Consider the following 21,620-nt stretch of genomic DNA (forward strand, 5'->3'; position numbering starts at 1 on the left):
CACCACAGAACATGAAAAACATAAACTTGCTGGTCTTTATTATTGACAATAGCATATGTCTTATCTAAACAAACAGTGAGAAAACAAGCCCTTGTGAATCGTATATGGAGTTTGTTTTTAGTTTATTGTCCTACACTCATCAAATCAAGTTGCAGTAAACTAAACTTTTCTAAATGCTTAAGACAGAACCATGTGCAACTCTGTTCTAGTCTGTCCCACGTTTCAAAGATTTTTCAAGAGAGGCTGCAACTCATTCACTGATATATATACACATTACCCATTCTATAATTCATCAACCAACAACAAGCAACACAAAAACTTGAAATCTTTTCATACATCTCTTCAAAAGCTTTTAAAAAGTTCAAAATTTCAGACAAAACCTACAGAAATGGCTTTGGTGAGAAGTCTCTTCAGTGCAAAAAAGATTCTTAGCAGAGCAACCTCGGCAGCGCCAAAAGGGTTTCTTGCGGTGTACGTAGGAGAAAGCCAGAAGAAGAGATATGTGGTGCCAATCTCATACCTGAGCCAGCCTTCGTTTCAAGCTCTACTAAGTAAATCTGAGGAAGAGTTTGGGTTCAATCATCCAATGGGCGGCTTAACAATCCCTTGTCCTGAAGATACTTTCGTCAATGTGACTTCTCGGCTTCAATGATGATTGATGTTTGTCTACCATTTTTGTTCTTTGAATTAGAAGTAGACTTATTCATTGTACATATATGAATCTTTTTCGATAATGTAACAGATTGTGTTCCTTTGTCATTTAATCGATACGATCATGGCAATACATGTTGGATCAATCTTTGAAAACGTAATACCACAGCACTGAACCGTAACTATAGTTTAATCTTGTCTAATAAATTTAAGTGTGCCTTTATTACATCCGGATCCGTGGCGCAATGGTAGCGCGTCTGACTCCAGATCAGAAGGTTGCGTGTTCGATTCACGTCGGGTTCAAACTCCCGAACTTTCCTCCGGATATTTTTTCTGTGTTATCCTCCTCGCTTATATTCTGCGTTTCATCGGTTCCACTATATGGTTTAGGAATCTAATTTCTTTTAACCGAGGGTTTTATTTCCGGTTCGAATCTATTTTTGGCTCTTAACACATTTCAGTTTAATCTAATCATCATCACATCAAATGCCAAAATACAGAACCAATGGAAGCTCATGAGAAAGGTAATCTGAGAGCGGTGGCTCTTTTTAGCATCTAAAGATACATATGATCCAGTGTCACTCACTCATTATATACAAAGTAAGCAGTAGAAGTTTGAAAGTCAAATCTCAATAGTAACCATTGTATCTAGTTTTCATTTAGTTGTCTCGTCAAGTATCCACCACGGTTCTTAGGTTCATGCTGTGCTCTATTGATGATGTTATGAAACTAGAATCATTATCTCTTGGCGTTGTTAACGTGCAGAAGGACACTAGCTTAGCAAACCAACAGGAAAGTAGGCGAACGAGTTCTATACGGTATTGCTTGCTAAAATTTAGAAAAACAGAGCAACCTCATTTTTTTCATTCTTTTTTTCTAGTGTGTGAACTGTGAAGTAACTCACTCTAGGTATTTGATGTTGAATCAGGTACTATTGGACTTCAATCAGCTGTGAATCCTAAACTATTGCTTTTGGGATGAATGAAGTATCCACACCAGAGCCACACTCAGTCTTTCGTCTGTAGATGTACATCAGAGACAATAGCACAGAGTGAAACTGTATATTACTGTTGGAGACGCAAGTCATAATAATGTAAAACCAGTACGTGAGCTCAAGTTTTATTCGAATCATATAGTTTCAAACAACACTGCAAAGTGCAAACCATTGAAGGTAACAACAATATCTAGAAACAAGAAAACGATATGATTACACAAGTCGAGAGGAATTTCAATGCTTAGATCGTAAGCCATTGATACTACCGAAAACGGGGCTGAGTCCATATATCTTCCCAGGTTGCAAGAGAGCTACCCAAATCTTTCTCCACATCACGTGTCAGATTTTGAACCTAGCTATCCTCTCATCCATGTGTTCCTGTAAGAGGAGTTGTCGCGAAGAGAAGCATCGTGGGGCTTGTATTCCATAACATAAGAATGAGGCAGCTTCAAGTGCCGCTTGATTGAGTCTCTCAAACCCATCACTGCCTGTTCACGGAAGACATTCAACTGTCTAATTACCAGCCATAGAAAGGAGATAAACAGAGAGATCTTTTCATAGATAGTTTTCTCACCTGATGATCAGAAGCATTGCGATTCCACACACTAATGATGTCCTCGTTGAAGCGGACACTCAGTACTGCCCCACAGATATTGTCAGCATCATCAAGCTGGTCGCCTACCAAGGCAAGAAGCTGAAGAAAAACAAATAAATGGAACAGGGACTAAGATACAGAAACATGAAAGATGTACAACTTAATGAACATTTACAAAAAAAAACTCAAATCTAAAATATGAAAGATGGACAACCTAGAGAACATTTACAAAAAGGGTTCCTCTTTCAATAGAAGTCCCCACAAGAAAAAACAAACTAACCAGATCCTCCCAGAAGCGAGCGGATACAACTTTGGAGAAACGTACGATCCACTTTCCTCCATTGCAGTTGGCAGAATCCTGATGGAGATGAATTTAGCTAACCTTAAGAGATACAACTTTCGAGCTTACATATGGAAACAAATACATACCTCCCACAAGGGGCGAATGCCATCCTTGAAGAAATGAAGATCTGTAGGACTAGGCAAGAGAGAAGAACGAGCAAGGTGACAGTAGCATGCCCAAAACCCTTCAACCTAAGTAACCAAAATCCATATCTCATAAATCAACAAGATAAAGATTGCAAAACAGCTTCAAGAATGGAGACTTCCCATTAGAAATGTTTTGTCGAGCTGCTTACAGTGCTGAAATCAACAATCTTCTTAATGTTATCCTCATAAGATGTCTGGCTCCTGACCCCTGGTGTTCGACGTGTGTACCAAATCGCAAACTTGTACTGCAAAATTTCCAAAATGAAAACAAAATGTATACTTTAACTTAAGGAGACTCACAAAAGTTAGCAAAGATCTCATCTTGTCTAACATCACTATCGAATCATCTATTGCAAAAACCTAAATTTAACAAGAAAACCTCCAGAAATATAGATTCAGAATAGGAAACTTCGATGCAGCAAAGTCTCAGCTAGGATCAGATTCAAATTAAGAATCAAATGGATGCAAAGGAATTAGAGGGCAAACCCGTAGAGGATGAAGACCAGCTTTGAGGTCGCGAGAGTAGCGTTCATCGGAAAAAGAGTCGGACTTTATGTTCTCCATGTTTCCAGATTCTCTCATCTCCTCGTCCCTACGCTCCGCAATCTCCATTTTTCTTTGCTAGATTTTAGTAGCTTCAGGCGTTCGGCTTCGAAGCCCTAAATATCTAATCTAACCAGAAGGAAGAAGAACCTTTTGACTACTTCTCCGTCAAATACACATAAAAGGTCAAAATCAGGAGAAAATTATCTAATGGGCCGTGGACCGTGTTGAATGTAACTAATGGGCCTTAATTGGGTTTCCTTGAATAATAATGGCTACGTAATCGATTTTGGCGGGTCCGATCTGTTTGTTATTTCTGCAACCAAACAAACAAACAAGTGGCAGGCAATAAAAACTTTACGACATTCTCACGGATCTGAGACTTTCCCTTTTAGATATTTTCAGACAAGAATTTTTAATCTCTTGTTCTTCTCTTTTTCAATTTTTGGTTCTTCTTGCCGTCGTAGTAACCTTTGCTTTTTAATCATTTGCTTGAGCATTGTGTGTTCTTGTCCTCTCGAATTCTGATTGCGAATTTATCCCTAATCAAAGCTTAGCGATTTAGGAAATTCGATCTCTCTCTCTCTCTCTCTTTTGCCCTAGATTTAGATTTTTTTTTTTTTGTTCTTGGTCTTTCTTTTCATCGTAATATAATGAGTTTCTGGGTTTCCATGCTTCTCCTCTTATGTGCGATAGCTGGGTCATGCTTACCTTCCGGGCTCGCTTCCTCCGTTGACGTTTGCGATCATCATGATGAATTCGAGGTGTTCCGTTGCGGAATCGACAGAAAGTGTCCTCCTTTTCTCTATCCCAGACCTCCAACAGAGGTACCTAATCATTATCTTCTCCTCGTTTCTGCTTTAAAGTTGCAGTGATTTGTTTAGAAAGAGGATATGCGCTTTTCCAATTGTATATTTGATTTGTGTTGGATATGTCTGATCTGATGAGTTGGGTTTGTGGCGTTTCTTTTGTTAAGAGTTTGATGTGCTTCTTCAAGTAGAGAATAAGCTCCTGCGTACGTAGACTTATTACAATCTCTTGGACTAGTGTGAACTGCGATGATCGAACTTTGCTTGCTTTGTTTGGCATATGTTCTTCTAGTCTTGTGGTGGTGACATCTGACAACAAGTCTCTTTTTCAATTTTTTTTTTTTTAAATGCAGCGAATGCGATATGGCAAAATTAAATGTGTCTGTGTGCTTCTCCATATAATATGGACTTGGATGTGGGATTGTTTTTGTATATTAAAAAGTATCTAAATTTGTGTTTTTGCTAATGCAGGTGGATGGAGACTTGCTAGACAGACTCATGGATTCACATAACCATGGAAATGCTTATACTTCCATACTATTTTATTCCCCTTGGTGCCCCTTCTCATGTTTAGTACGCCCAAAGTTCGAAGCGCTGAGTTCAATGTTCCCCCACGTAGGGCACCTGGTTGTTGAGCAGTCTCAGGCTTTACCATCGTACGAACCAACTTCTCTGCTATAGAGTATTATTATATATTTCCATTTGCATCTCCATTGAATTATTCACAACAATTAAAAAAATATTTTGGCATCTTCTTTGGTCCATGTTAATTGATGTCATTATTGGCAGGGTCTTTTCTAGGTATGGTATCCATAGCTTGCCTTCAATCTTGATGGTGAATCAAACATTGAAGATGCGATACATTGGTCCAAAGGATCTTGCATCCCTGATTCAGTTTTACCAACATACAACAGGTAAGACGTGAAGGCATGGACAAAACATTCAGTTCAATTTCTGCTATAATAAGCTTCATTTCGTTGTATCTCTGTGCCTTTCCAGGTCTTAAACCCGTTCAGTGTGTGGATGAAGCTGAACCTAACCTGATCAAATGGCTACACAACGGTTCATCTATCAGAGAGATAGCGGAAAGAGATCCATATTTGGTACTCGCACTGATGTTTCTGTCTTTGAAACTTGCAATTTTGATCTTCCCCATCATGGGAGCGCGCTTGAGAACGTTATGGGCAGCTCATGTTCCGCATCTGAGCTTGGGAATACTCGGTGAGACTAGCCAGCTCTTTGGCCGTGCGTTGCACATGATCGACGTGAGGAGGCTTTGGATTAAACAGAGACTTAACAAGACAAGGGACTTCCAAGAGAGAGCAAAGAATGCGCTTGCATCTGTCTCGCTAGGAAAATCTACTTCACAATCAGCTTAAAGGGTGCTGATGAGCTTAGTTTAATTACTTTTCTTTTTGTGGACTTGTTATCAACTTTGGAGTTTGGAGTTCTTGTCTCTGTATGTAAATCATGTTTTGCTTATTTGTGAATAATTCATCTTTCTTTCTTGAATGTGTGTATTCCGGGTCCACTTCGTTTTTCTTGCACATTTTGTCTAATATGGATTAGTATATCAACGGTCTGGTTTAATTGGTGGTAGAGGTGGACACTTGGGTCGGTATTATATGTGAAAGAAACCTGTCGACTTGTGGATCACTCTGGTTCACATGTTGAAGTTTTTGTTTCCATGTCGTTTTTTGCGTATGTGTGTTGACAGTTGAATCTCTCTGTTAATATCTTTTCCACTTAGGAATCTTTTTCAGTCGACAATATGCAATTTGAATATATTTTCTTTTACAATTTTATGATGATTAGCTTTTTCTAAAGATTATACTTAATTTCAGCTTTATTCTTTAAACTGATTTATTTAAACTTTAAAGCCTAAAATCAAGGGAAGTAAGCTCCTGATTCTCCCATGTTTATAAAGTAGGCAACAGAAGACAAAAGCAGAACAAAGAGTTGAAGCAAAAAAGATAAAACAAATGGGGTTGGTAAAAACTAATAGATGTTAGTGTTTGGTAGATTTAAAATTATCTATTTAAATTTTGTATTAAAGATATTTCAAAAGTAAAACAAAAAAAAATTCAATGTATTTTTCAGTAATGAAGTTCTTATTTCACATTTATAGATGTACTGGTTTTGTGAAAGAAGACTTCACCCAAGATTTTCTACCATCTCTTCCTGTAATTGCATGGAAGCAACCTCCAGTACTGTCCTATTATCCTCCTCTCACCTGAAAAACAATTTAAATATGTGACTTGTATCACACGTAATCTCTGCTTCCTTTTTCATTGGAATTGTTAACTACAAAAGTTTGTTAATGTACTTGAAAGTTTTAGAAACTTATTCAAAAATACGAAAGCTTATACTTGAAGTCTCTCGTCTTCTCTAGTCCTCTAGAAACACGTCTCAATCTATAAACTCAAAACTACCATCCAATTTTCATTAGTATAAAAACTTAGTACTGAAAGATTCTTCATATCTAACTAAAACATGATTTGATCACTGAATATTTTTCTTAAAACCAATGGTTGAGAAGTAATCTGGTCAAAGAAGACAATTGATACTTCTTAACGTGGGTCCAAAAAAAAGTTACATCTCCTTTTTGTCACTTCATGTGTAGATAGATAAGCTCTAAAAGACTTACCTCACCGCCCAAACCTAAAAAAAAAAACATTGAAGTACATCTACAGTTTCACCTATATTCATTTGGTCTCTTCTTCTTTACTCTATTAAAGGATCTAGAAACCTCCTTCACAACAAAGAGAGAGTGAGAGAGGTCTCTTCCAAAACAGAGCTTTTTAAAAATTGTTTCTTTTTTCTTACTGGGAAAGGATGGATCTAGAAGATTGGGAAATACTCCCCAAGAATCCCTACAAGGATCTTGATCATGAAGAGGATCATGAGGCAGCGATGAAGATCATTAGAAATACCGAAAACAACTTCGACATGGATTACTTCATCTGCCCAACACAAGATTCTGTCGGAAAAACAGAGTTGGTCCCCACTCAGCTCATCCATGTTCCCGTAACTTGGGAACCCGTGTCCACCGTGGACGAGACAGACCACAAGAAGAACCAGGACTCTGTTCCGTCTCCGAGATTAACCTTCAAAACAGAGAAGGAAAACGAATTTGTCGACATGAAAATAGACTTACCGGAGAGGTTAACAAGTCCTATGCCTCAGAACGATGAGAAACACTATGCCTTAGGAGGAGAGTACCATGATGAGATGGGAACAGAGGTTGAAGAAGGCGGTGGCTTGAGCAGCAAGAAAGAGGTTGATTCGGATGAAAATGTGAAATATGGTGAGAAAATGAATGTGTGGAAGATGGGTCTTCATGGGATTGGAGCTATATGCTCATTTGGTGTTGCTGCTGCTGCTGCCACCTTCTGTGTCTTCTTCCTTGGACACAACAATAACATCCAGGGTTGTCGGAACAAGAACCAGAACCAGATCCTCAGGTTCCAGATTTACTCTGATGATAATAAGGTAAATAATATTTTCTCTTAATTAATGATTCTAAATCCAAAATCATATTGTTAAAGAACCAAGTCCATCTTACGTAGTGGTGTGCTTTAACCAGATCGCATTAGCTTCAAATTACATTTAAATTTGTCCCATTAATCCAAATTTAAAAAGTGGTTTGAGATTTTGATCTATTTGGATAAATCAATACTATTTACAAATGATCACTAAGTTTGGTATGCTTCTTTTATTAGCTAAGTGTTGTAAAGGATAAATCTCAACTTAGACAATTTATTTACTTGGTTAAACTGGAAGAAGATGCTTGATCAGAAGAGTGGTTTGTGTCTTTGATTCGACCAAAGTGATAAGGATGGTTCTGGCGGTGATGGCTAATTACGTGTCTAAGTGATAATGAACAATAAATAATTGTAGAGAAGATACTTATTTTCTCTTTACACGTTTTGTGTTTATCTTCTCTTGCGTCAATGTCACACTAGAATCCGTTTTATAAAACGTCATCGTTGACGTTAGAGATGTTTTCTTTGAGATCGAGTTGGTATAACATTAATGGGAGATTAATGCATTTAAGAACACTAACGAACATGCATGTTTCTACGGAATCAATCATCTTAAAAGCTAGTCATGGGGCAGACTTTTTCTTCTTCTAAATGTTGAAACTCGTTGTAATTGTATGACTGTATTTGAAGTTGATTTATATGAATGAATACATTATTTTAATCATTTTATGTTGCACTATTGCAGCGAATGAATGAAGTGGTGAAGCATGCAACAAAGCTAAACGACGCAATCTCTGTGATGAAAGGTCTTCCATTGGCAAGAGCTCAGATATCTTTTGGAGGATACTATGATGCACTTTGAGATCACAAGCCATATCCGTTTGGAATAATAAAAACATCAGATCCAAAATGCCTAGTACTGTTTAAATTACCAAACAGGCTCTTATATATACTGTATGAATCTAGGAAATTCAATAAATAATGTTTATAAATTCTACATTGTTTTTCGAATGTAAATTTTGTGAACGATGATGTACACGAGATTATACAATTACTGATTGGTTATAAAATCGACCATGCATGAAAATGTTCCTGATATGATGAAAGTGTATAGTTCCTACGAAGTGACTATTCCTTATAAAAGCTTTTTTCTTCCCTTCCATGACTCAATATCTAAGTGCCTTAATTCTTGGAATGCAGTGTAAACATCAACCGGTGTAACCTTCATGAAGATGCCATGAAGTATCATTTACAGCTGGTCTACATGTGGAGTGTGGTGGTTCTTGTAATCTTGTGGTAGTGGCTATATGGGTTAGCTCCAATTTAGCTAGGCATGCTCACCCTCCTCTACATGTCAATAATCAAGCTCCAAGTCGACGCAAAAATGAAAATAATTAAGACGCACATGCTGTATATTTGGTTGTTTATTGCAATTTTTTATGATCTGATGATTGAATAGGAAAAGAGAAGAGATTGGTTGAAAGTTACAAACTTTTGATTAATTTTGTTGCCAGATTTACAACACACAAGTATCAAAATTACAAAAAAAAAATCAGGGTGAGTATTAGAACAAAAACAGAGGGTTACTTTATGAACTCATCTAAGCATATAATATGAACCTTCTTCTTTAACTTTCTGCACAAGGAAGAGATCGAAATCATTTTGAACTAAATCGCTTTCTCGCTCATCAGCTTGAGATTCCTCCAAAGGTATTTCCCGCTGGCCATGTCGACGAACACCCAGAACCCCTTCTCCATCTCCTGTTTAAAATCGAATTAAAGAAATTATAAAAACGAAGAAATTAGAAAACCAGAATTCTCAACGGAAAGCAAGTACCTTTTTGGAACAGAGTCCTTGTTTCTCATTCAATTCGACCGGTGAGCCGTCGTCGTCTTCTGAGAAGATTTCAGGCGAAGAGCTCACCGTCTTCCACGCGAAATATCCGGCGAGAACCGCAGAGAAGAACACCAACAGGAATCTCAACGGACACATTATTATCAAGAAGAATTAAGAAGAAAGGAAAATGGATTTGATCTCAATGAGTCAAACAAGAAACGTTGAACAATCTAGGGTTCGAAAGAGAAAGCGAAAGAAAGGAGAATTTTAAGGAGCTGAGAGATTTACATCATGTCTCCCTCTCACCGCGTTTCTGAATTTTTCAGCAATAGGGAGGGAGGAACATGACTTGGTATTCCGACATATTTAATAAGTCCACATTTTATAAAACAACCCCGATATTTTTTATTATTTAAAATATGTCCTTAAATTCTATGAAATTATCTTAATATGAAGAAATTTCTGAATTAAATATTCTAATTACCAATTAGAAAGAGTAGTAGATATCAACCAAAAAGGATTAAAACAAAATTTGATAAATTGAACTGAAAAATAGAGGGTGTGTTTTGATATAAACATCCAAAAGTAAAGAGGTCTATGTGTAATCGTCACTATTTATGGGGAAAAATAAGTAAATAGATATAAAAGTGGGGAAAGTGAACAAAAAAATATATATATAAGAATGGGGGGAAAGTCTACAAGGGGATGACTTCAACTACCTCTTGTAAACTATTTGAATCATGTTCATGTATGATTGATATAAGTTTTGTCAACGCTACGCAATTATAGAATTGACAATAGATCTTCATACAAAGTCTCAACTCGTTTTGTTAGGCATCTTTGGGATTGTGATTTATTTTAAATAAAACCTATTGATCATTAATTCTCAAAGATTATCTATCAATAAAATTTCTTGTTATTCTAATTTCCAAATCACAATCTCAAATCTACAATATTCCCCGATAAATATGATAACTTTCTAAATATAATAATTTTTTTTAAAAATACGACATATTGATCAATATTTTTAAAAGAATGCGATTATATCAACAAATTTTTTTGTTATTCTAGTTTTTAAATCACAATCTCAAATTTACGATATTTCTCTATAAATATGATAATCAGGATAAAAAATTTTTTATGGATAGGTGATTATTCTTTCAGAATTTTTTTATCAATATGTTATATTTTAAAATATTTTTTTTAAAAAACTGCTATTCTGAAAAAATTTCATTTTAGATAAATATTGTAGATTTGAGTTTGTGATTGGAAATTAGGATAATAAGAATATTTTTGGGTAGAAGAGTATTTTTTCAGAATTTTTCATCTATATGTTGTATTTTTATATAATTTTTTTAAAAAACTGCTATTTTTGGAAACTTTTCATTTTATAGAAAAATATTTTAGATTTGAGTTTAAAATTTATAAATTAAGATTAAAAGAATATTTGTGAATAGTTGAGTATTCTTTTAGAGTTTTTCATCAATAGGTTGTATTTTAAATAATTTTCTTTAAAACCGCTATTTTGGAAAATTTTCATTTTTATACAAATATTGTAGATTTAGGTTTGTGATTTAGAAATTAGGATAATAAGAATATTTTTGGGTATATAAGTATTCATTGAGAAATTTTCATCAATAAGTTGTATTTTAAAATAATTTTCTTAAAAACTCATATTTTTGGAAACTTTTCATTTTATAGAGAAATATTGTAGATTTGAGTTTATGATTTAGAAATTAGGATAACAAGAATATTTGTGGATAGTTGAGTATTCTTTCATAGTTTTGCTGTATTTTTATATAATTTTCGTAAAAACTGCTGATTTTGGAAAATTTTCCATTTTTTAGAGAAATATTGTAGATTTGAGTTTGTGGTTTATAAATTAAGATAACAATAATATTTGTGGAAAGTTGAGTATTTTTTCAGAAATTTTCATCAATAGGTCGTATTTTAAATAATTTTCTTAAAAACTACTATTTTTGGAAACTTTTCATTTTATATTAAAATATTGTAGATTTGAGTTTGTGATTTACAAATTAGGATAACAAGAATATTTGTTGATAGAGGAGTATTCTTTCAGAGTTTGAGTGGGAGCTCCTTTAGTCCAATGGTTTGAGTAAGAGTTCATTAATGTTTCTACACCAGGAGGTCTGAGTTTCGAATCTCAGCAAAAGGCGAATTATGCAGATTTACAGAGAAAAGCATACATGACACCTTCGTCATGGCGTAAGGAGTATCGTCACGCATGGATCTCATAAGATGGCTCACGGTGATGCAGTCAGACGTGAATCTTCATAAGGCAAGTAGAATTGTAGGCTGTAGAATGTAATATTTCTCATAATTTGTAATAGCATAATTAACCATCGACAAAAAAAAAGAGGAGTATTCTTTCAAAGTTTTTCATCAATATGTTGTATTTTTAAAAAAAATTCTTAAAAACTGCTATTTTTGGAAATTTTTTATTTTGTAAATAAATATTGTAGATTTGGGTTTGTGGTTTAGAACTTAAGATAACAAGAATATTTGTGGATAGTTGAGTATTCTTTCAGGGTTTTTTATCAATAGGTTGTATTTTTTAAACAATTCTTAAAAACTGCTATTTTAGAAAGTTTACATTTTTTTAGAGAAATATTATACATTTGAGTTTGTGGTTTAGAAATTAAGATAACAAGAATATTTATGGATATTTGAGTATTCGTTCAGAATTATTCATCAATATGTTGTATTTTTAAATAATTTTCTTAAAATCTGCAATTTTGGAAAGTTTTCCTTTTTGGAGAAATATTATAGATTTGGGTTTTCGATTTATAAATTAGGATAAAAAGAATTTTTATGGATAGGTGATTACTCTTTCAGAATTTTTCATCGATATGTTATATTTTTAAATACTTTTCTTAAAAATTGCTATTTTAGAAAGTTTTTCATTTTAGACAAATATTGTAGATTTAGGTTTATGATTTAGAAATTAGGATAATAAGAATATTTGTAGGTAGATGAGTATTCATTGAGATTTTTTCAACAATATGTTGTATTTTTAAATAATTTTCTTTAAAACTCCTATTTTTGGAAACTTTTCATTTTATAGATAAATATTGTAGATTTGAGTTTATGATTTAGAAATTAGGATAACAAGAATTTTTGTGGATAGTTGAGTATTCTTTCATAATAAAAACTGTTATTTTTGGAAAGTTTTAATTTTTAGAGAAATATTGTAGATTTAAGTTTGTGGTTTATAAATTAAGATAACAATAATATTTGTGGATATTTGAGTATTCTTTCAGAATTATTCATCAATATGTTATATTTTTAAATATTTTTCTTAAAAATTGTGATTTTTGTAAAGTTTTCCTTTTTGGAGAAATATTGTAGATTTGGGTTTTCGATTTAGAAATTAGGATAAAAAGATTTTTTATGGATAGGTGATTATTCTTTCAGAATGTTTCATCAATATGTTATATTTTGAAATAATTTTCTTAAAAATTTCTATTCTGGAAAGTTTTCATTTTTAGACAAATATTGTAGATTCACGTTTGTGATTTAGAAATTAGGATAATAAGAATATTTGTGGGTATATGAGTATTCATTGAGAATTTTTCATCAACATGTTGCATTTTTAAATAATAATTTTTAAAAACTCTTATTTTTGGGAACTTTTCATTTTATAGAGAAATATTGTAGATTTGAGTTTATGATTTAGAAATTTGGATAACAAGAATATTTGTGGATAGTTGAATATTATTTCATAGTTTTGTGGTATTTTTATATAATTTTCATGAAAACTGTTATTTTTGGAATATTTACATTTTTTTAGAGAAATATTGTACATTTGACTTTGTGGTTTATAAATTAATACTAGTGTAGGCCCCGTGCTACGCACGGAAATAATTTTTCTTGCAAAAAAACTGATTAGTTAAATATATAAACTGTTAAAAAACTATATATTACACACATCATTTACATATATAAAACGTAGCAGAACAAAATAAAAATAAACATAAATATTACTTTCGATCGTTTTAAGTTCAGTACTAATATAAATTACTTTGTCCAAGGCAAATACTAATTTGAAGCTTTCTTAACTACATTTTTTCTTGCTCTTAGGATTTTCTTGTATTTTCTCTAATTCCTAACATGTTTATGAGCAATTTATGTCTTTTCCTTTCTGTTTCCAGTAATTCAATCTAGTGCTTCATTAAAAATCTCCCTGTAAACAATTTTACAAATCAAAGTTCAGAAAAACAATTGTGCAAATCCAATCAAAACAATAAGACCTTAAAAAAAATCAGCATGTAACACGTAATTTAAATTACTTTACACATTAGTTTGAGAATATGTGATCTTTACTACCAAAGTATGCTGCTATAATTTTAAATTCTAACTGACAAATGATAAATTATACACAAGATATGATTGAGACATCAAACATCAAACATCCATTAAAAACTCGAATCAAAATGGCTTTATGAAAGAAATCTGTTCTTAGTTGACACATATCAAAGCATATTCTTAATTGACACTTACATTGACAAGAAATCTGATCTAGGGAATTAGGGACTCCATTCAAAGGTTGTTTGCAGCTCTATGTTAGAAGAACGACATGATTCTTTAAGAGCTCAACTGCCAACATAGTGCCTGAAAATATGTTAGAAATGTTCTAAGTATGACAAAAATTCTCCCTGATAAATATCCCTCTTTTGAACGTTATGGTCTTTGAAACATTACAATTCTCACTGTATATTATCTTTCCAGCTTTAGTGAAGATGAACCATAGGAACACATATAGTTGCAGAACAGAGACAAAATCTATCTCAACCACAACATGCACATTATAGTTAATAATGACTCGGGATGATTAAGTAAAAACCAAAACATATAGCAAGATCCAAAATGGCATTAAAAATTGTAAGAAGATATACATGCTGACGTATCTTATACCTCTATTGCTCCTCAAATCTTCCTGATGGAATCCTCCTAATATGACAAACCACACCTAAATATAAGACATACAATACAACTATGTATTTTTCAGATTTAAAGTTGGAACAGAACACCTAAATAAATACGAACATATATATCCTATAAGTGTATTTTTAATCGCATAATGTTTTGATATACAAAAATTAAATACACTTCCGGAATGGATTTAACAATGACTTCATATCAGGTTATAACCTGGTTTTATATTAAAAATCAAACATAATTAAAGCTCTATTTTTCATGAGGCTGCTGTAGACAAAGCATGAAGGATCAATTGTCAAGCAATGTAAAGTATTTTCCTATTCAAAATGAATTTTACTTGTTAGAACATGGTTTGAGATCCATATGTATAGTGCTAATTTCATAACTCACCTGAACATTATAAGTTGAATATCTGAAAACGTTCAAGCTTTTCTCCTTAGATTCTTATAGAACGGAAACTTAAGTATAAGTTTTGATATGTTTCCTGCAAAAAAGGGTCACATTTAGGATGAAAATATGTATAGAAGATTGAATTGAGATGAAAAAGAGACGTGTCTAAACCTCTACAACTGCAATTACCTAGAATCCATGAATAGAAGAAAAAGTTACGTAAGAGAAGGTAGGAAAGATGAAGTTCATGGTGAGTTTTATAATAGAAGGAGCCGGAACGGTTTTAGAGATCGTGAAATCAATTGGTTTTGGATGAGAAAAACTTGGGATTTTAAAGTAAATGATTTATGCCAATTTTGAATTAGGGTTTTTAAATGGAACGAAAATAGGAAAATAAGAGATCGTGGATGAAGAAGAAAAATAGTAGGTAGTTATTATATTTGTTCTAGGCGTTTTCTAGTTTTGATTGATTTATTTTTTAAAAAAAATAAATATTAATTACGTGGCAGATTTTGATTCGTTAGGCGACTTGCGATTTAGTATATAAGGGATAACAACAATATTTGTCGATAGTTGAGTATTGTTTTAGAAATTTTCATCAATATGTTATATTTTAAATAATTTTCTTTAAAGCTAGGATTTTTGGAAAGTTTTCATTGTTGTAGAGAAATATTGTAGATTTGAGTTTATGACTTAGAAATTAGGATAACCAGAATATTTGTGGATAGTTGAGTATTCTTTAAGAATTATTCATCAATAGGTTGTATTTTTAAATAATTTTCTTTAAAACTGCTATTTTTGGAAAGTTTTCCTTTTTTAGAGAAATATCGTAGATTTCGGTTTGTGGTTTAGAAATTAAGATAACAAGAATATTTGTGGATATTTGAGTATTATTTCATAGTTTTGTTGTATTTTTATATAATTTTCATAAATACTGCTATTTTTGGAATATTTACATTTTTTTGAGAAATATTGTAGATTTGAGTTTGTGGTTGAGAAATTAAGATAACAAGAATATTTGTGGATATTTGAGTATTCTTTCAGAGTTATTCATCAACATACTGTATTTTAAAATATTTTTCTTAAAAACTTCTATTTTTGGAAAGGTTGCATTTTTTTAGAGAAATATTGTAGATTTGGGTTTGTGGCTTAGAAAATAAAATAACAAGAATATTTTCGGATAGTTGATTATTCTTTCAGAGATTTTTAACAATAGGTTGTATTTTTAAATAATTTTCCTTAAAACTGCTATTTTTAGAAAGTTTTCATTTTTTAGAGAAATATTGTAGATTTGGTTTTGTGGTTTAGAAATTAAGATAACAAGAATATTTATGGATAGTTGATTATTATTTAAAAATACAACCTATTAATGAAAATTTCTGAAAAAAATACCCAACTATCCACAAATATTTACGTTATCTTAATTTCTAAACCACAAACCCAAATCTATAATATTTCTCTATAAAAATGCAAACTTTTCAAAAATAGCAGTTTTTAAGAAAATTATTAAAAAATACAACCAAATGATGAATAATTCTGAAAGGATACTCGAACTTCCACAAATACTCTTGTTATCTTAATTTCTAAACCATAAACTCAAATCTACAATATTTCTCTAAAAAATGAAAACTTTCTAAAAATAGTTGTTTTTAAGAAAATTATTTAAAAATACAAAATATTGATGAAAATTTCTGGAAAAATACTCAATTATCCACAAATAATCCTGTTATCCTAATTTCTAAACCACAAACCCAAATCAAAAAATTTTCTCTAAAAAATGCAAACTTTCCAAAAATAGAAGTTTTTAAGAAAATTATTTTAAAATACAATATATTGATGAATAACTCTGAAAGAAAACTCAACTATCCACAAATATTCTTGTTATCTTATTTTCCAAACCACAAACTCAAATCTACAATATTTCTCTAAAAAATGGAAATTTTCCAAAATAACAGTTTTTAAGAAGATCATTTAAAAATACAACATATTGATGAATAATTCTGAAAGGATACTCAAATATCCATAAATATTCTTGTTATCTTATTTTCTAAACCACAAACCCAAATCTACAATATTTTTCTAAAAAATGAAAACTTTCTAAAAATAGCAGTTTTAAAGAAAACTATTTAAAAATACAACCTATTGTTGAAAATCTCTGAAAGAATAATCAACTATCCGAAAATATTCTTGTTATCTTAATTTCTAAACCACAAACCCAAATCTACAATATTTCTCTAAAAAAATGTAAACTTTCCAAAAATAGAAGTTTTTAAGAAAAATATTTTAAAATACAGTATATTGATGAATAACTTTGAAAGAATACTCAAATATCCACAAATATTCTTGTTATCTTAATTTCAAAATCACATATCGAAATCTACAATATTTTTCTAAAAAACTTTCCAAAAATAGCAGTGTTTACGAAAATTATTTAAAAATACAACATATTGATGAAAAATTTTCAATGGATACTCATCTACCCACAAATGTTCATGTTATCTTAATTTCTAAACCACAAACCCAAATCTACAATATTTCTCTAAAAAATGAAAACTTTCCAAAAATAGCAGTTGTTAAGAAAATTATTTAAAAATACAACCTATTGATGAAAATTTCTGAGAAAAATACCCAACTATCCACAAATATACCAGTTGATGAAAACCTCTGAAAGAATAATCAACTATCCACAAATATACAACATATTGATGAAAATCTCTGAAAGAATAATCAACTATCCGAAAATATTCATGTTATCTTAATTTCTAAACCACAAACCCAAATCTATAATATTTCTCTATAAAAATGCAAACTTTTCAAAAATAGCAGTTTTTAAGAAAATTATTAAAAAATACAACCTATTGATGAATAATTCTGAAAGAATACTCGAACATCCACAAATACTCTTGTTATCTTAATTTCTAAACCACAAACTCAAATCTACAATATTTCTCTAAAAAATGAAAACTTTCTAAAAATAGTAGTTTTTAAGAAAATTATTTAAAAATACAAAATATTGATGAAAATTTCTGGAAAAATACTCAACTATCCACAAATAATCATGTTATCCTAATTTCTAAACCACAAACTCAAATTTACAATATTTCTCTAAAAAAATGCAAACTTTCCAAAAATAGATGTTTTTAAGAAAATTATTCAAAAATACAATATATTGATGAATAACTCTGAAAGAATACTCAAATATCCACAAATATTCTTGTTATCTTATTTTCTAAACCACAAACTCAAATCTACAATATTTCTTTAAAAAATGAAAACTTTCTAAAAATAGCAGTTTTTAAGAAAATTATTTAAAAATATAACCTATTGATGAAAATCTCTGAAAGAATAATCAACTATCCGAAAATATTCGTGTTATCCTAATTTCTAAACCACAAACCCAAATCTACAATATTTCTATAAAAAAATGAAAACTTTCCAAAAATAGCAGTTTTTAAGAAACTTATTTAAAAATACAACATATTGATGAATAATTCTGAAAGAATACTCAAATATTCACAAATATTCTTGTTATCTTAATTTCTAAACCACAAATCAAATATATTTCTCTAAAAAATGAAAACTTTCTAAAAATAACAGTTTTTAAGAAAATTATTTAAAAATACAACCTATTGATGAAAATATCTTAAAGAATAATCAACTATCCACAAATATTCGTGTTATCCTATTTTCTAAATCTTAAACTCATTTTTAGGGAAATATTGTATATTGGGGTTTGTGGTTTAGAAATTAAGATAACAGAAATATTTGTGGATAGTTGAGTATTTTGTTCAGAAATTTTCCTTAATTTGTTGTATTTTTAAATGATTTTCTTAAAACCTGCTATTTTGGGAAAAATATTGTAGATTTGAGTTTAAGATTTAGAAAATAGGATTAGCACGAATATTTGTGGATAGTTGATTATTCTTTCAGAGATTTTCATCAATAGGTTGTATTTTTAAATAATTTTCTTAAAAACTGTTATTTTTAGAAAGTTTTCATTTTTAGAGAAATATATTAGATTTGTGGTTTAAAAATTGAGATAACAAGAATATTTGTGAATATTTGAGTATTCTTTCATAAATTTTCATCAATAGTTTATATTTTTAAATAGTTTTCTTAAAAACTGCTATTTTTGGAAAGTTTTCATTTTTTTGTAGAAATATTGTTGATTCGGGTTTGTGGTTTAGAAATCAGGATTACACGAACATTTTCGGATAGTTGATTATTCTTTCAGAGATTTTCATCAATAGGTTATATTTTTAATTAATTTTTTTAAAAACTGCTATTTTAGAAAGTTTTCATTTTTTAGAGAAATATTGTAGATTTGAGTTTGTGGTTTATAAAATAAGATAAAAAGAATATTTGTGGGTATTTGAGTATTCTTTCAGAATTCTTCATCAATATGTTGTATTTTTAAATAATTTTCTTAAAAACTGTTATGTTTGGAAAATTTTCATTTTTTAGAGAAATATTGTTGATTTGAGTTTGTGGTTTAGAAAATAAGATAACAAGAATATTTGTGGATATTTGAGTATTCTTTCATAGTTATTCATCAATATATTGTATTTTTAAATAATTTTCTTATAAATTTCTATTTTTGGAAAGTTTGCATTTTTTTAGAGAAATATTGTAGATTTGAGTTTGTGGTTTAGAAATTAGGATAAGACGAATATTTGTGGATAGTTGAGTATTTTTTCCAGAAATGTTCATCAATAGTTTGTATATTTAAATAAACTTCTTAAAAACTGCTATTTTTAGAAAGTTTTTATTTTTTAGAGAAATATTGTAGATTTGGGTTTGTGGTCTAGAAATTAAGATAGCAAGAGTATTTGTGGATATTTTAGTATCCTTTCAGAATTATTCATCAATAGATTGTATTTTTTAATAATTTTCTTAAAAACTGCTATTTTTTGAAAGTTTGCATTTTTATAAAGAAATATTATAGATTTGGGTTTGTGGTTTAGAAATTAAGATAACAGGAATATTTGTGGATAGTTGGATATTTGTTTCAGAAATTTTCATCAATAGGTTGTATTTTTAAATAATTTTCTTAAAAACTGCTCTTTTTGGAAAGTTTTCATTTTTCAGAGAAATATTGTAGATTTGGGTTTGTGGTTTAGAAATTAAGATAACAAGAATATTTTTGGATATTTGAGTAGTCTTTCAGAGATTTTCATCAATTGGTTATATTTTCAAATAATTTTCTTAAAAACTTCTATTTTTAGAAAGTTTTCATTTTTTAGAGAAATATATTAGATTTGTGGTTTAGAAATTAAGATAATAAGAATATTTGAGAATATTTAAGTATTCTTTCAGATTTATTCATCAATATGTTGTATTTTTAAATATTTTTCTTAAAACTGCTATTTTTAGAAAATTTTCATTTTTTAGGGAAATATTGTAGATTTGGGTTTGTGGTTTAGAAATTAAGATAACAAGAATATTTGTGGATATTTGAGTATTTTTTTCAGAAATTTTCTTCAATATTTTATATTTTAAATAATTTTCTTAAAAGCCGCTATTTTTGGAAAGTTTTCATTTTTTGAGAGAAATATTGTAGATTTGAGTTTGTGGTTTAGAAATTAAGATAACGGGACTATTTGCGGATAATTATGTTTTCAGAAATTTTCTTCAATATGTTTTATTTTAAATAATTTTCTTAAAAGCCGCTATTTTTGGAAATTTTTTATTTTTTCAGAAAAATATTATAGATTTGAGTTTGTGGTTTAAAAATTCAGATAACTGGAATATTTTTGGATATATTAGTATTCTTACATAGTTTTTTATCAATAGGTTGAATTTTTAAATATTTTTTTAAAAAACTGCTATTTTTAGAAAATTTTCATTTTTTAGAGAAATATTGTAGATTTGGGTTTGTGGTTTAAAAATTAAGAAAACAAGAGTATTTGTGGATATTTGAGTATTTTTTCATAATTATTTATCAATGTGTTGTATTTTAAATAATTTTCTTTAAAACTAATAATTTTGGAAAGTTTGTATTTTTATAGAGAAATATTATAGATTTGAGTTTGTGGTTTAGAAATTAAGATAACAGGAATATTTGTGGATAGTTGAGTATTTTTTTCAGATATTTTCATCAACATTTTGTATTTTAAATAATTTCTTTAAAAGCCGCTATCTTTGGAAAATTTTCGTTTTTGAAAGAAATATTGTATATTTGAGTTTATGATTTAGAAATTAGGATAAAACAAATATTAGTGGATAGTTGATTGTTCTTTCAGAGATTTTCATCAATAGGTTGTATTTTAAAATAATTTTCTTAAAAAATGCCATTTTTAGAAAGTTTTCATTTTTTAGAGAAATATTGTAGATCTGGGTTTGTGGTTTAGAAATTAAGATAACAAGAATATTTGTGGATACTTGAGTATTCTTTCAGAATTATTCATCACTTTGTTGTATTTTTAAATAATTTTCTTAAAAATTGCTATTTTTGCAAAGTTTTCCTTTTTTTAGAGAAATATTGTAGATTTGGGTTTGTGGTTTAGAAATTAAGATAACAAGAATATTTGTGGATATTTGAGTATTCTTTCAGAACTATTCTTCAATATGATATAATTTTAAGCAATTTTCTTTAAAACTGCTATTTCTAAAAAGTTTTCATTTTTTAGAGAAATATTGAAAATTTGGGTTTATGGTTTAGAAATTAAGATAACAAGAATATTTGGGGATATTTGAGTATTCTTTCATATCTATTCATCAATATATTGTATTTTAAAATAATTTTCTGAAAAGCTGTTATTTTTAGAAAGTTTTCATTTTAGAGAAATATTGTAGATTTGAGTTTATGATTTAGAAATTAGGATAACACGAATATTTGTGGATAGTTGATTATTGTTGCAGAGATTTTC

At 30.0% G+C, this 21,620-nt stretch overlaps 5 protein-coding genes, 2 long non-coding RNA genes and 1 other non-coding gene across 10 annotated transcripts; 5 read left to right on the forward strand and 3 right to left on the reverse strand.

Annotated features, from left to right (window-relative positions):
* The first annotated feature begins 278 nt into the window (after window positions 1–278).
* Window positions 279–759, forward strand: LOC106332567 (auxin-responsive protein SAUR21). Its single transcript, XM_013771040.1, has one exon. It carries the CDS (start codon window positions 389–391, stop codon window positions 650–652), a length of 264 nt encoding a protein of 87 aa, XP_013626494.1. The 5' UTR covers window positions 279–388; the 3' UTR covers window positions 653–759.
* Window positions 760–882: 123 nt separating this feature from the next.
* Window positions 883–954, forward strand: TRNAW-CCA. Its single transcript has one exon. It is a non-coding gene; the product is annotated as a tRNA-Trp (tRNA).
* A 468-nt stretch (window positions 955–1,422) lies between these two features.
* On the forward strand, window positions 1,423–1,845 carry LOC106331633. Its single transcript, XR_001267927.1, has 2 exons — window positions 1,423–1,469; window positions 1,580–1,845. It is a non-coding gene; the product is annotated as an uncharacterized LOC106331633 (long non-coding RNA).
* On the reverse strand, window positions 1,744–3,427 carry LOC106331632 (eukaryotic translation initiation factor NCBP). The gene is made up of 6 exons (XM_013770023.1): window positions 3,216–3,427; window positions 2,879–2,974; window positions 2,670–2,774; window positions 2,521–2,598; window positions 2,220–2,339; window positions 1,744–2,133 (listed from the first exon to the last, which is right to left on the reverse strand). Exons 1-6 carry the CDS (start codon window positions 3,339–3,341, stop codon window positions 2,002–2,004), a joined length of 657 nt encoding a protein of 218 aa, XP_013625477.1. The 5' UTR covers window positions 3,342–3,427; the 3' UTR covers window positions 1,744–2,001.
* Window positions 3,428–3,623: 196 nt separating this feature from the next.
* On the forward strand, window positions 3,624–5,620 carry LOC106329005 (5'-adenylylsulfate reductase-like 7). 2 transcript variants are annotated; one of them, XM_013767565.1, is made up of 4 exons: window positions 3,624–4,099; window positions 4,553–4,737; window positions 4,883–4,995; window positions 5,081–5,620. In XM_013767565.1, exons 1-4 carry the CDS (start codon window positions 3,926–3,928, stop codon window positions 5,458–5,460), a joined length of 852 nt encoding a protein of 283 aa, XP_013623019.1. In that variant the 5' UTR covers window positions 3,624–3,925; the 3' UTR covers window positions 5,461–5,620. The 2 variants fall into 2 exon arrangements, with proteins under 2 accessions (XP_013623019.1, XP_013623018.1); XM_013767564.1 differs by having other exon boundaries at window positions 3,625–4,099; window positions 4,871–4,995.
* A 1,130-nt stretch (window positions 5,621–6,750) lies between these two features.
* Window positions 6,751–8,636, forward strand: LOC106328951. The gene is made up of 2 exons (XM_013767499.1): window positions 6,751–7,573; window positions 8,312–8,636. Exons 1-2 carry the CDS (start codon window positions 6,917–6,919, stop codon window positions 8,426–8,428), a joined length of 774 nt encoding a protein of 257 aa, XP_013622953.1. The 5' UTR covers window positions 6,751–6,916; the 3' UTR covers window positions 8,429–8,636.
* Window positions 8,637–8,836: 200 nt separating this feature from the next.
* LOC106328952 lies at window positions 8,837–9,721 on the reverse strand. The gene is made up of 2 exons (XM_013767500.1): window positions 9,403–9,721; window positions 8,837–9,326 (listed from the first exon to the last, which is right to left on the reverse strand). Exons 1-2 carry the CDS (start codon window positions 9,556–9,558, stop codon window positions 9,234–9,236), a joined length of 249 nt encoding a protein of 82 aa, XP_013622954.1. The 5' UTR covers window positions 9,559–9,721; the 3' UTR covers window positions 8,837–9,233.
* A 3,649-nt stretch (window positions 9,722–13,370) lies between these two features.
* On the reverse strand, window positions 13,371–15,062 carry LOC106334120. Of its 2 annotated transcripts, XR_001268528.1 has the most exons (5): window positions 14,941–15,062; window positions 14,752–14,845; window positions 14,338–14,373; window positions 13,924–14,034; window positions 13,371–13,606 (listed from the first exon to the last, which is right to left on the reverse strand). It is a non-coding gene; the product is annotated as an uncharacterized LOC106334120 (long non-coding RNA). The 2 variants fall into 2 exon arrangements; XR_001268529.1 differs by lacking the exon at window positions 14,338–14,373.
* Between the last annotated feature and the right edge of the window lie 6,558 nt (window positions 15,063–21,620).

The sequence above is a fragment of the Brassica oleracea genome, chromosome C3, assembly GCF_000695525.1.
Source record: "Brassica oleracea var. oleracea cultivar TO1000 chromosome C3, BOL, whole genome shotgun sequence".
NCBI lineage: Eukaryota > Viridiplantae > Streptophyta > Magnoliopsida > Brassicales > Brassicaceae > Brassica > Brassica oleracea.

What these genes read in the sequence shown, in the direction of transcription:
- LOC106331632 (XM_013770023.1), bottom strand. Translation starts at nt 3,341, where the DNA reads ATGGAGATTGCGGAGCGTAGGGACGAGGAGATGAGAGAATCTGGAAAC. An exon ending in CTGGTCTTCATCCTCTACGG is followed by an intron (nt 2,975 to 3,215) that starts GTTTGCCCTCTA and finishes GAAATTTTGCAG; the next exon opens with TACAAGTTTGCGATTTGGTA. An exon ending in AGATTGTTGATTTCAGCACT is followed by an intron (nt 2,775 to 2,878) that starts GTAAGCAGCTCG and finishes TTGGTTACTTAG; the next exon opens with GTTGAAGGGTTTTGGGCATG.
- LOC106332567 (XM_013771040.1), top strand. Translation starts at nt 389, where the DNA reads ATGGCTTTGGTGAGAAGTCTCTTCAGTGCAAAAAAGATTCTTAGCAGA.
- LOC106328951 (XM_013767499.1), top strand. Translation starts at nt 6,917, where the DNA reads ATGGATCTAGAAGATTGGGAAATACTCCCCAAGAATCCCTACAAGGAT. An exon ending in TTTACTCTGATGATAATAAG is followed by an intron (nt 7,574 to 8,311) that starts GTAAATAATATT and finishes GCACTATTGCAG; the next exon opens with CGAATGAATGAAGTGGTGAA.
- LOC106329005 (XM_013767564.1), top strand. Translation starts at nt 3,926, where the DNA reads ATGAGTTTCTGGGTTTCCATGCTTCTCCTCTTATGTGCGATAGCTGGG. An exon ending in CAGTCTCAGGCTTTACCATC is followed by an intron (nt 4,738 to 4,870) that starts GTACGAACCAAC and finishes CATTATTGGCAG; the next exon opens with GGTCTTTTCTAGGTATGGTA. An exon ending in GTTTTACCAACATACAACAG is followed by an intron (nt 4,996 to 5,080) that starts GTAAGACGTGAA and finishes GTGCCTTTCCAG; the next exon opens with GTCTTAAACCCGTTCAGTGT.
- LOC106328952 (XM_013767500.1), bottom strand. Translation starts at nt 9,558, where the DNA reads ATGTGTCCGTTGAGATTCCTGTTGGTGTTCTTCTCTGCGGTTCTCGCC. An exon ending in AAGGACTCTGTTCCAAAAAG is followed by an intron (nt 9,327 to 9,402) that starts GTACTTGCTTTC and finishes GATTTTAAACAG; the next exon opens with GAGATGGAGAAGGGGTTCTG.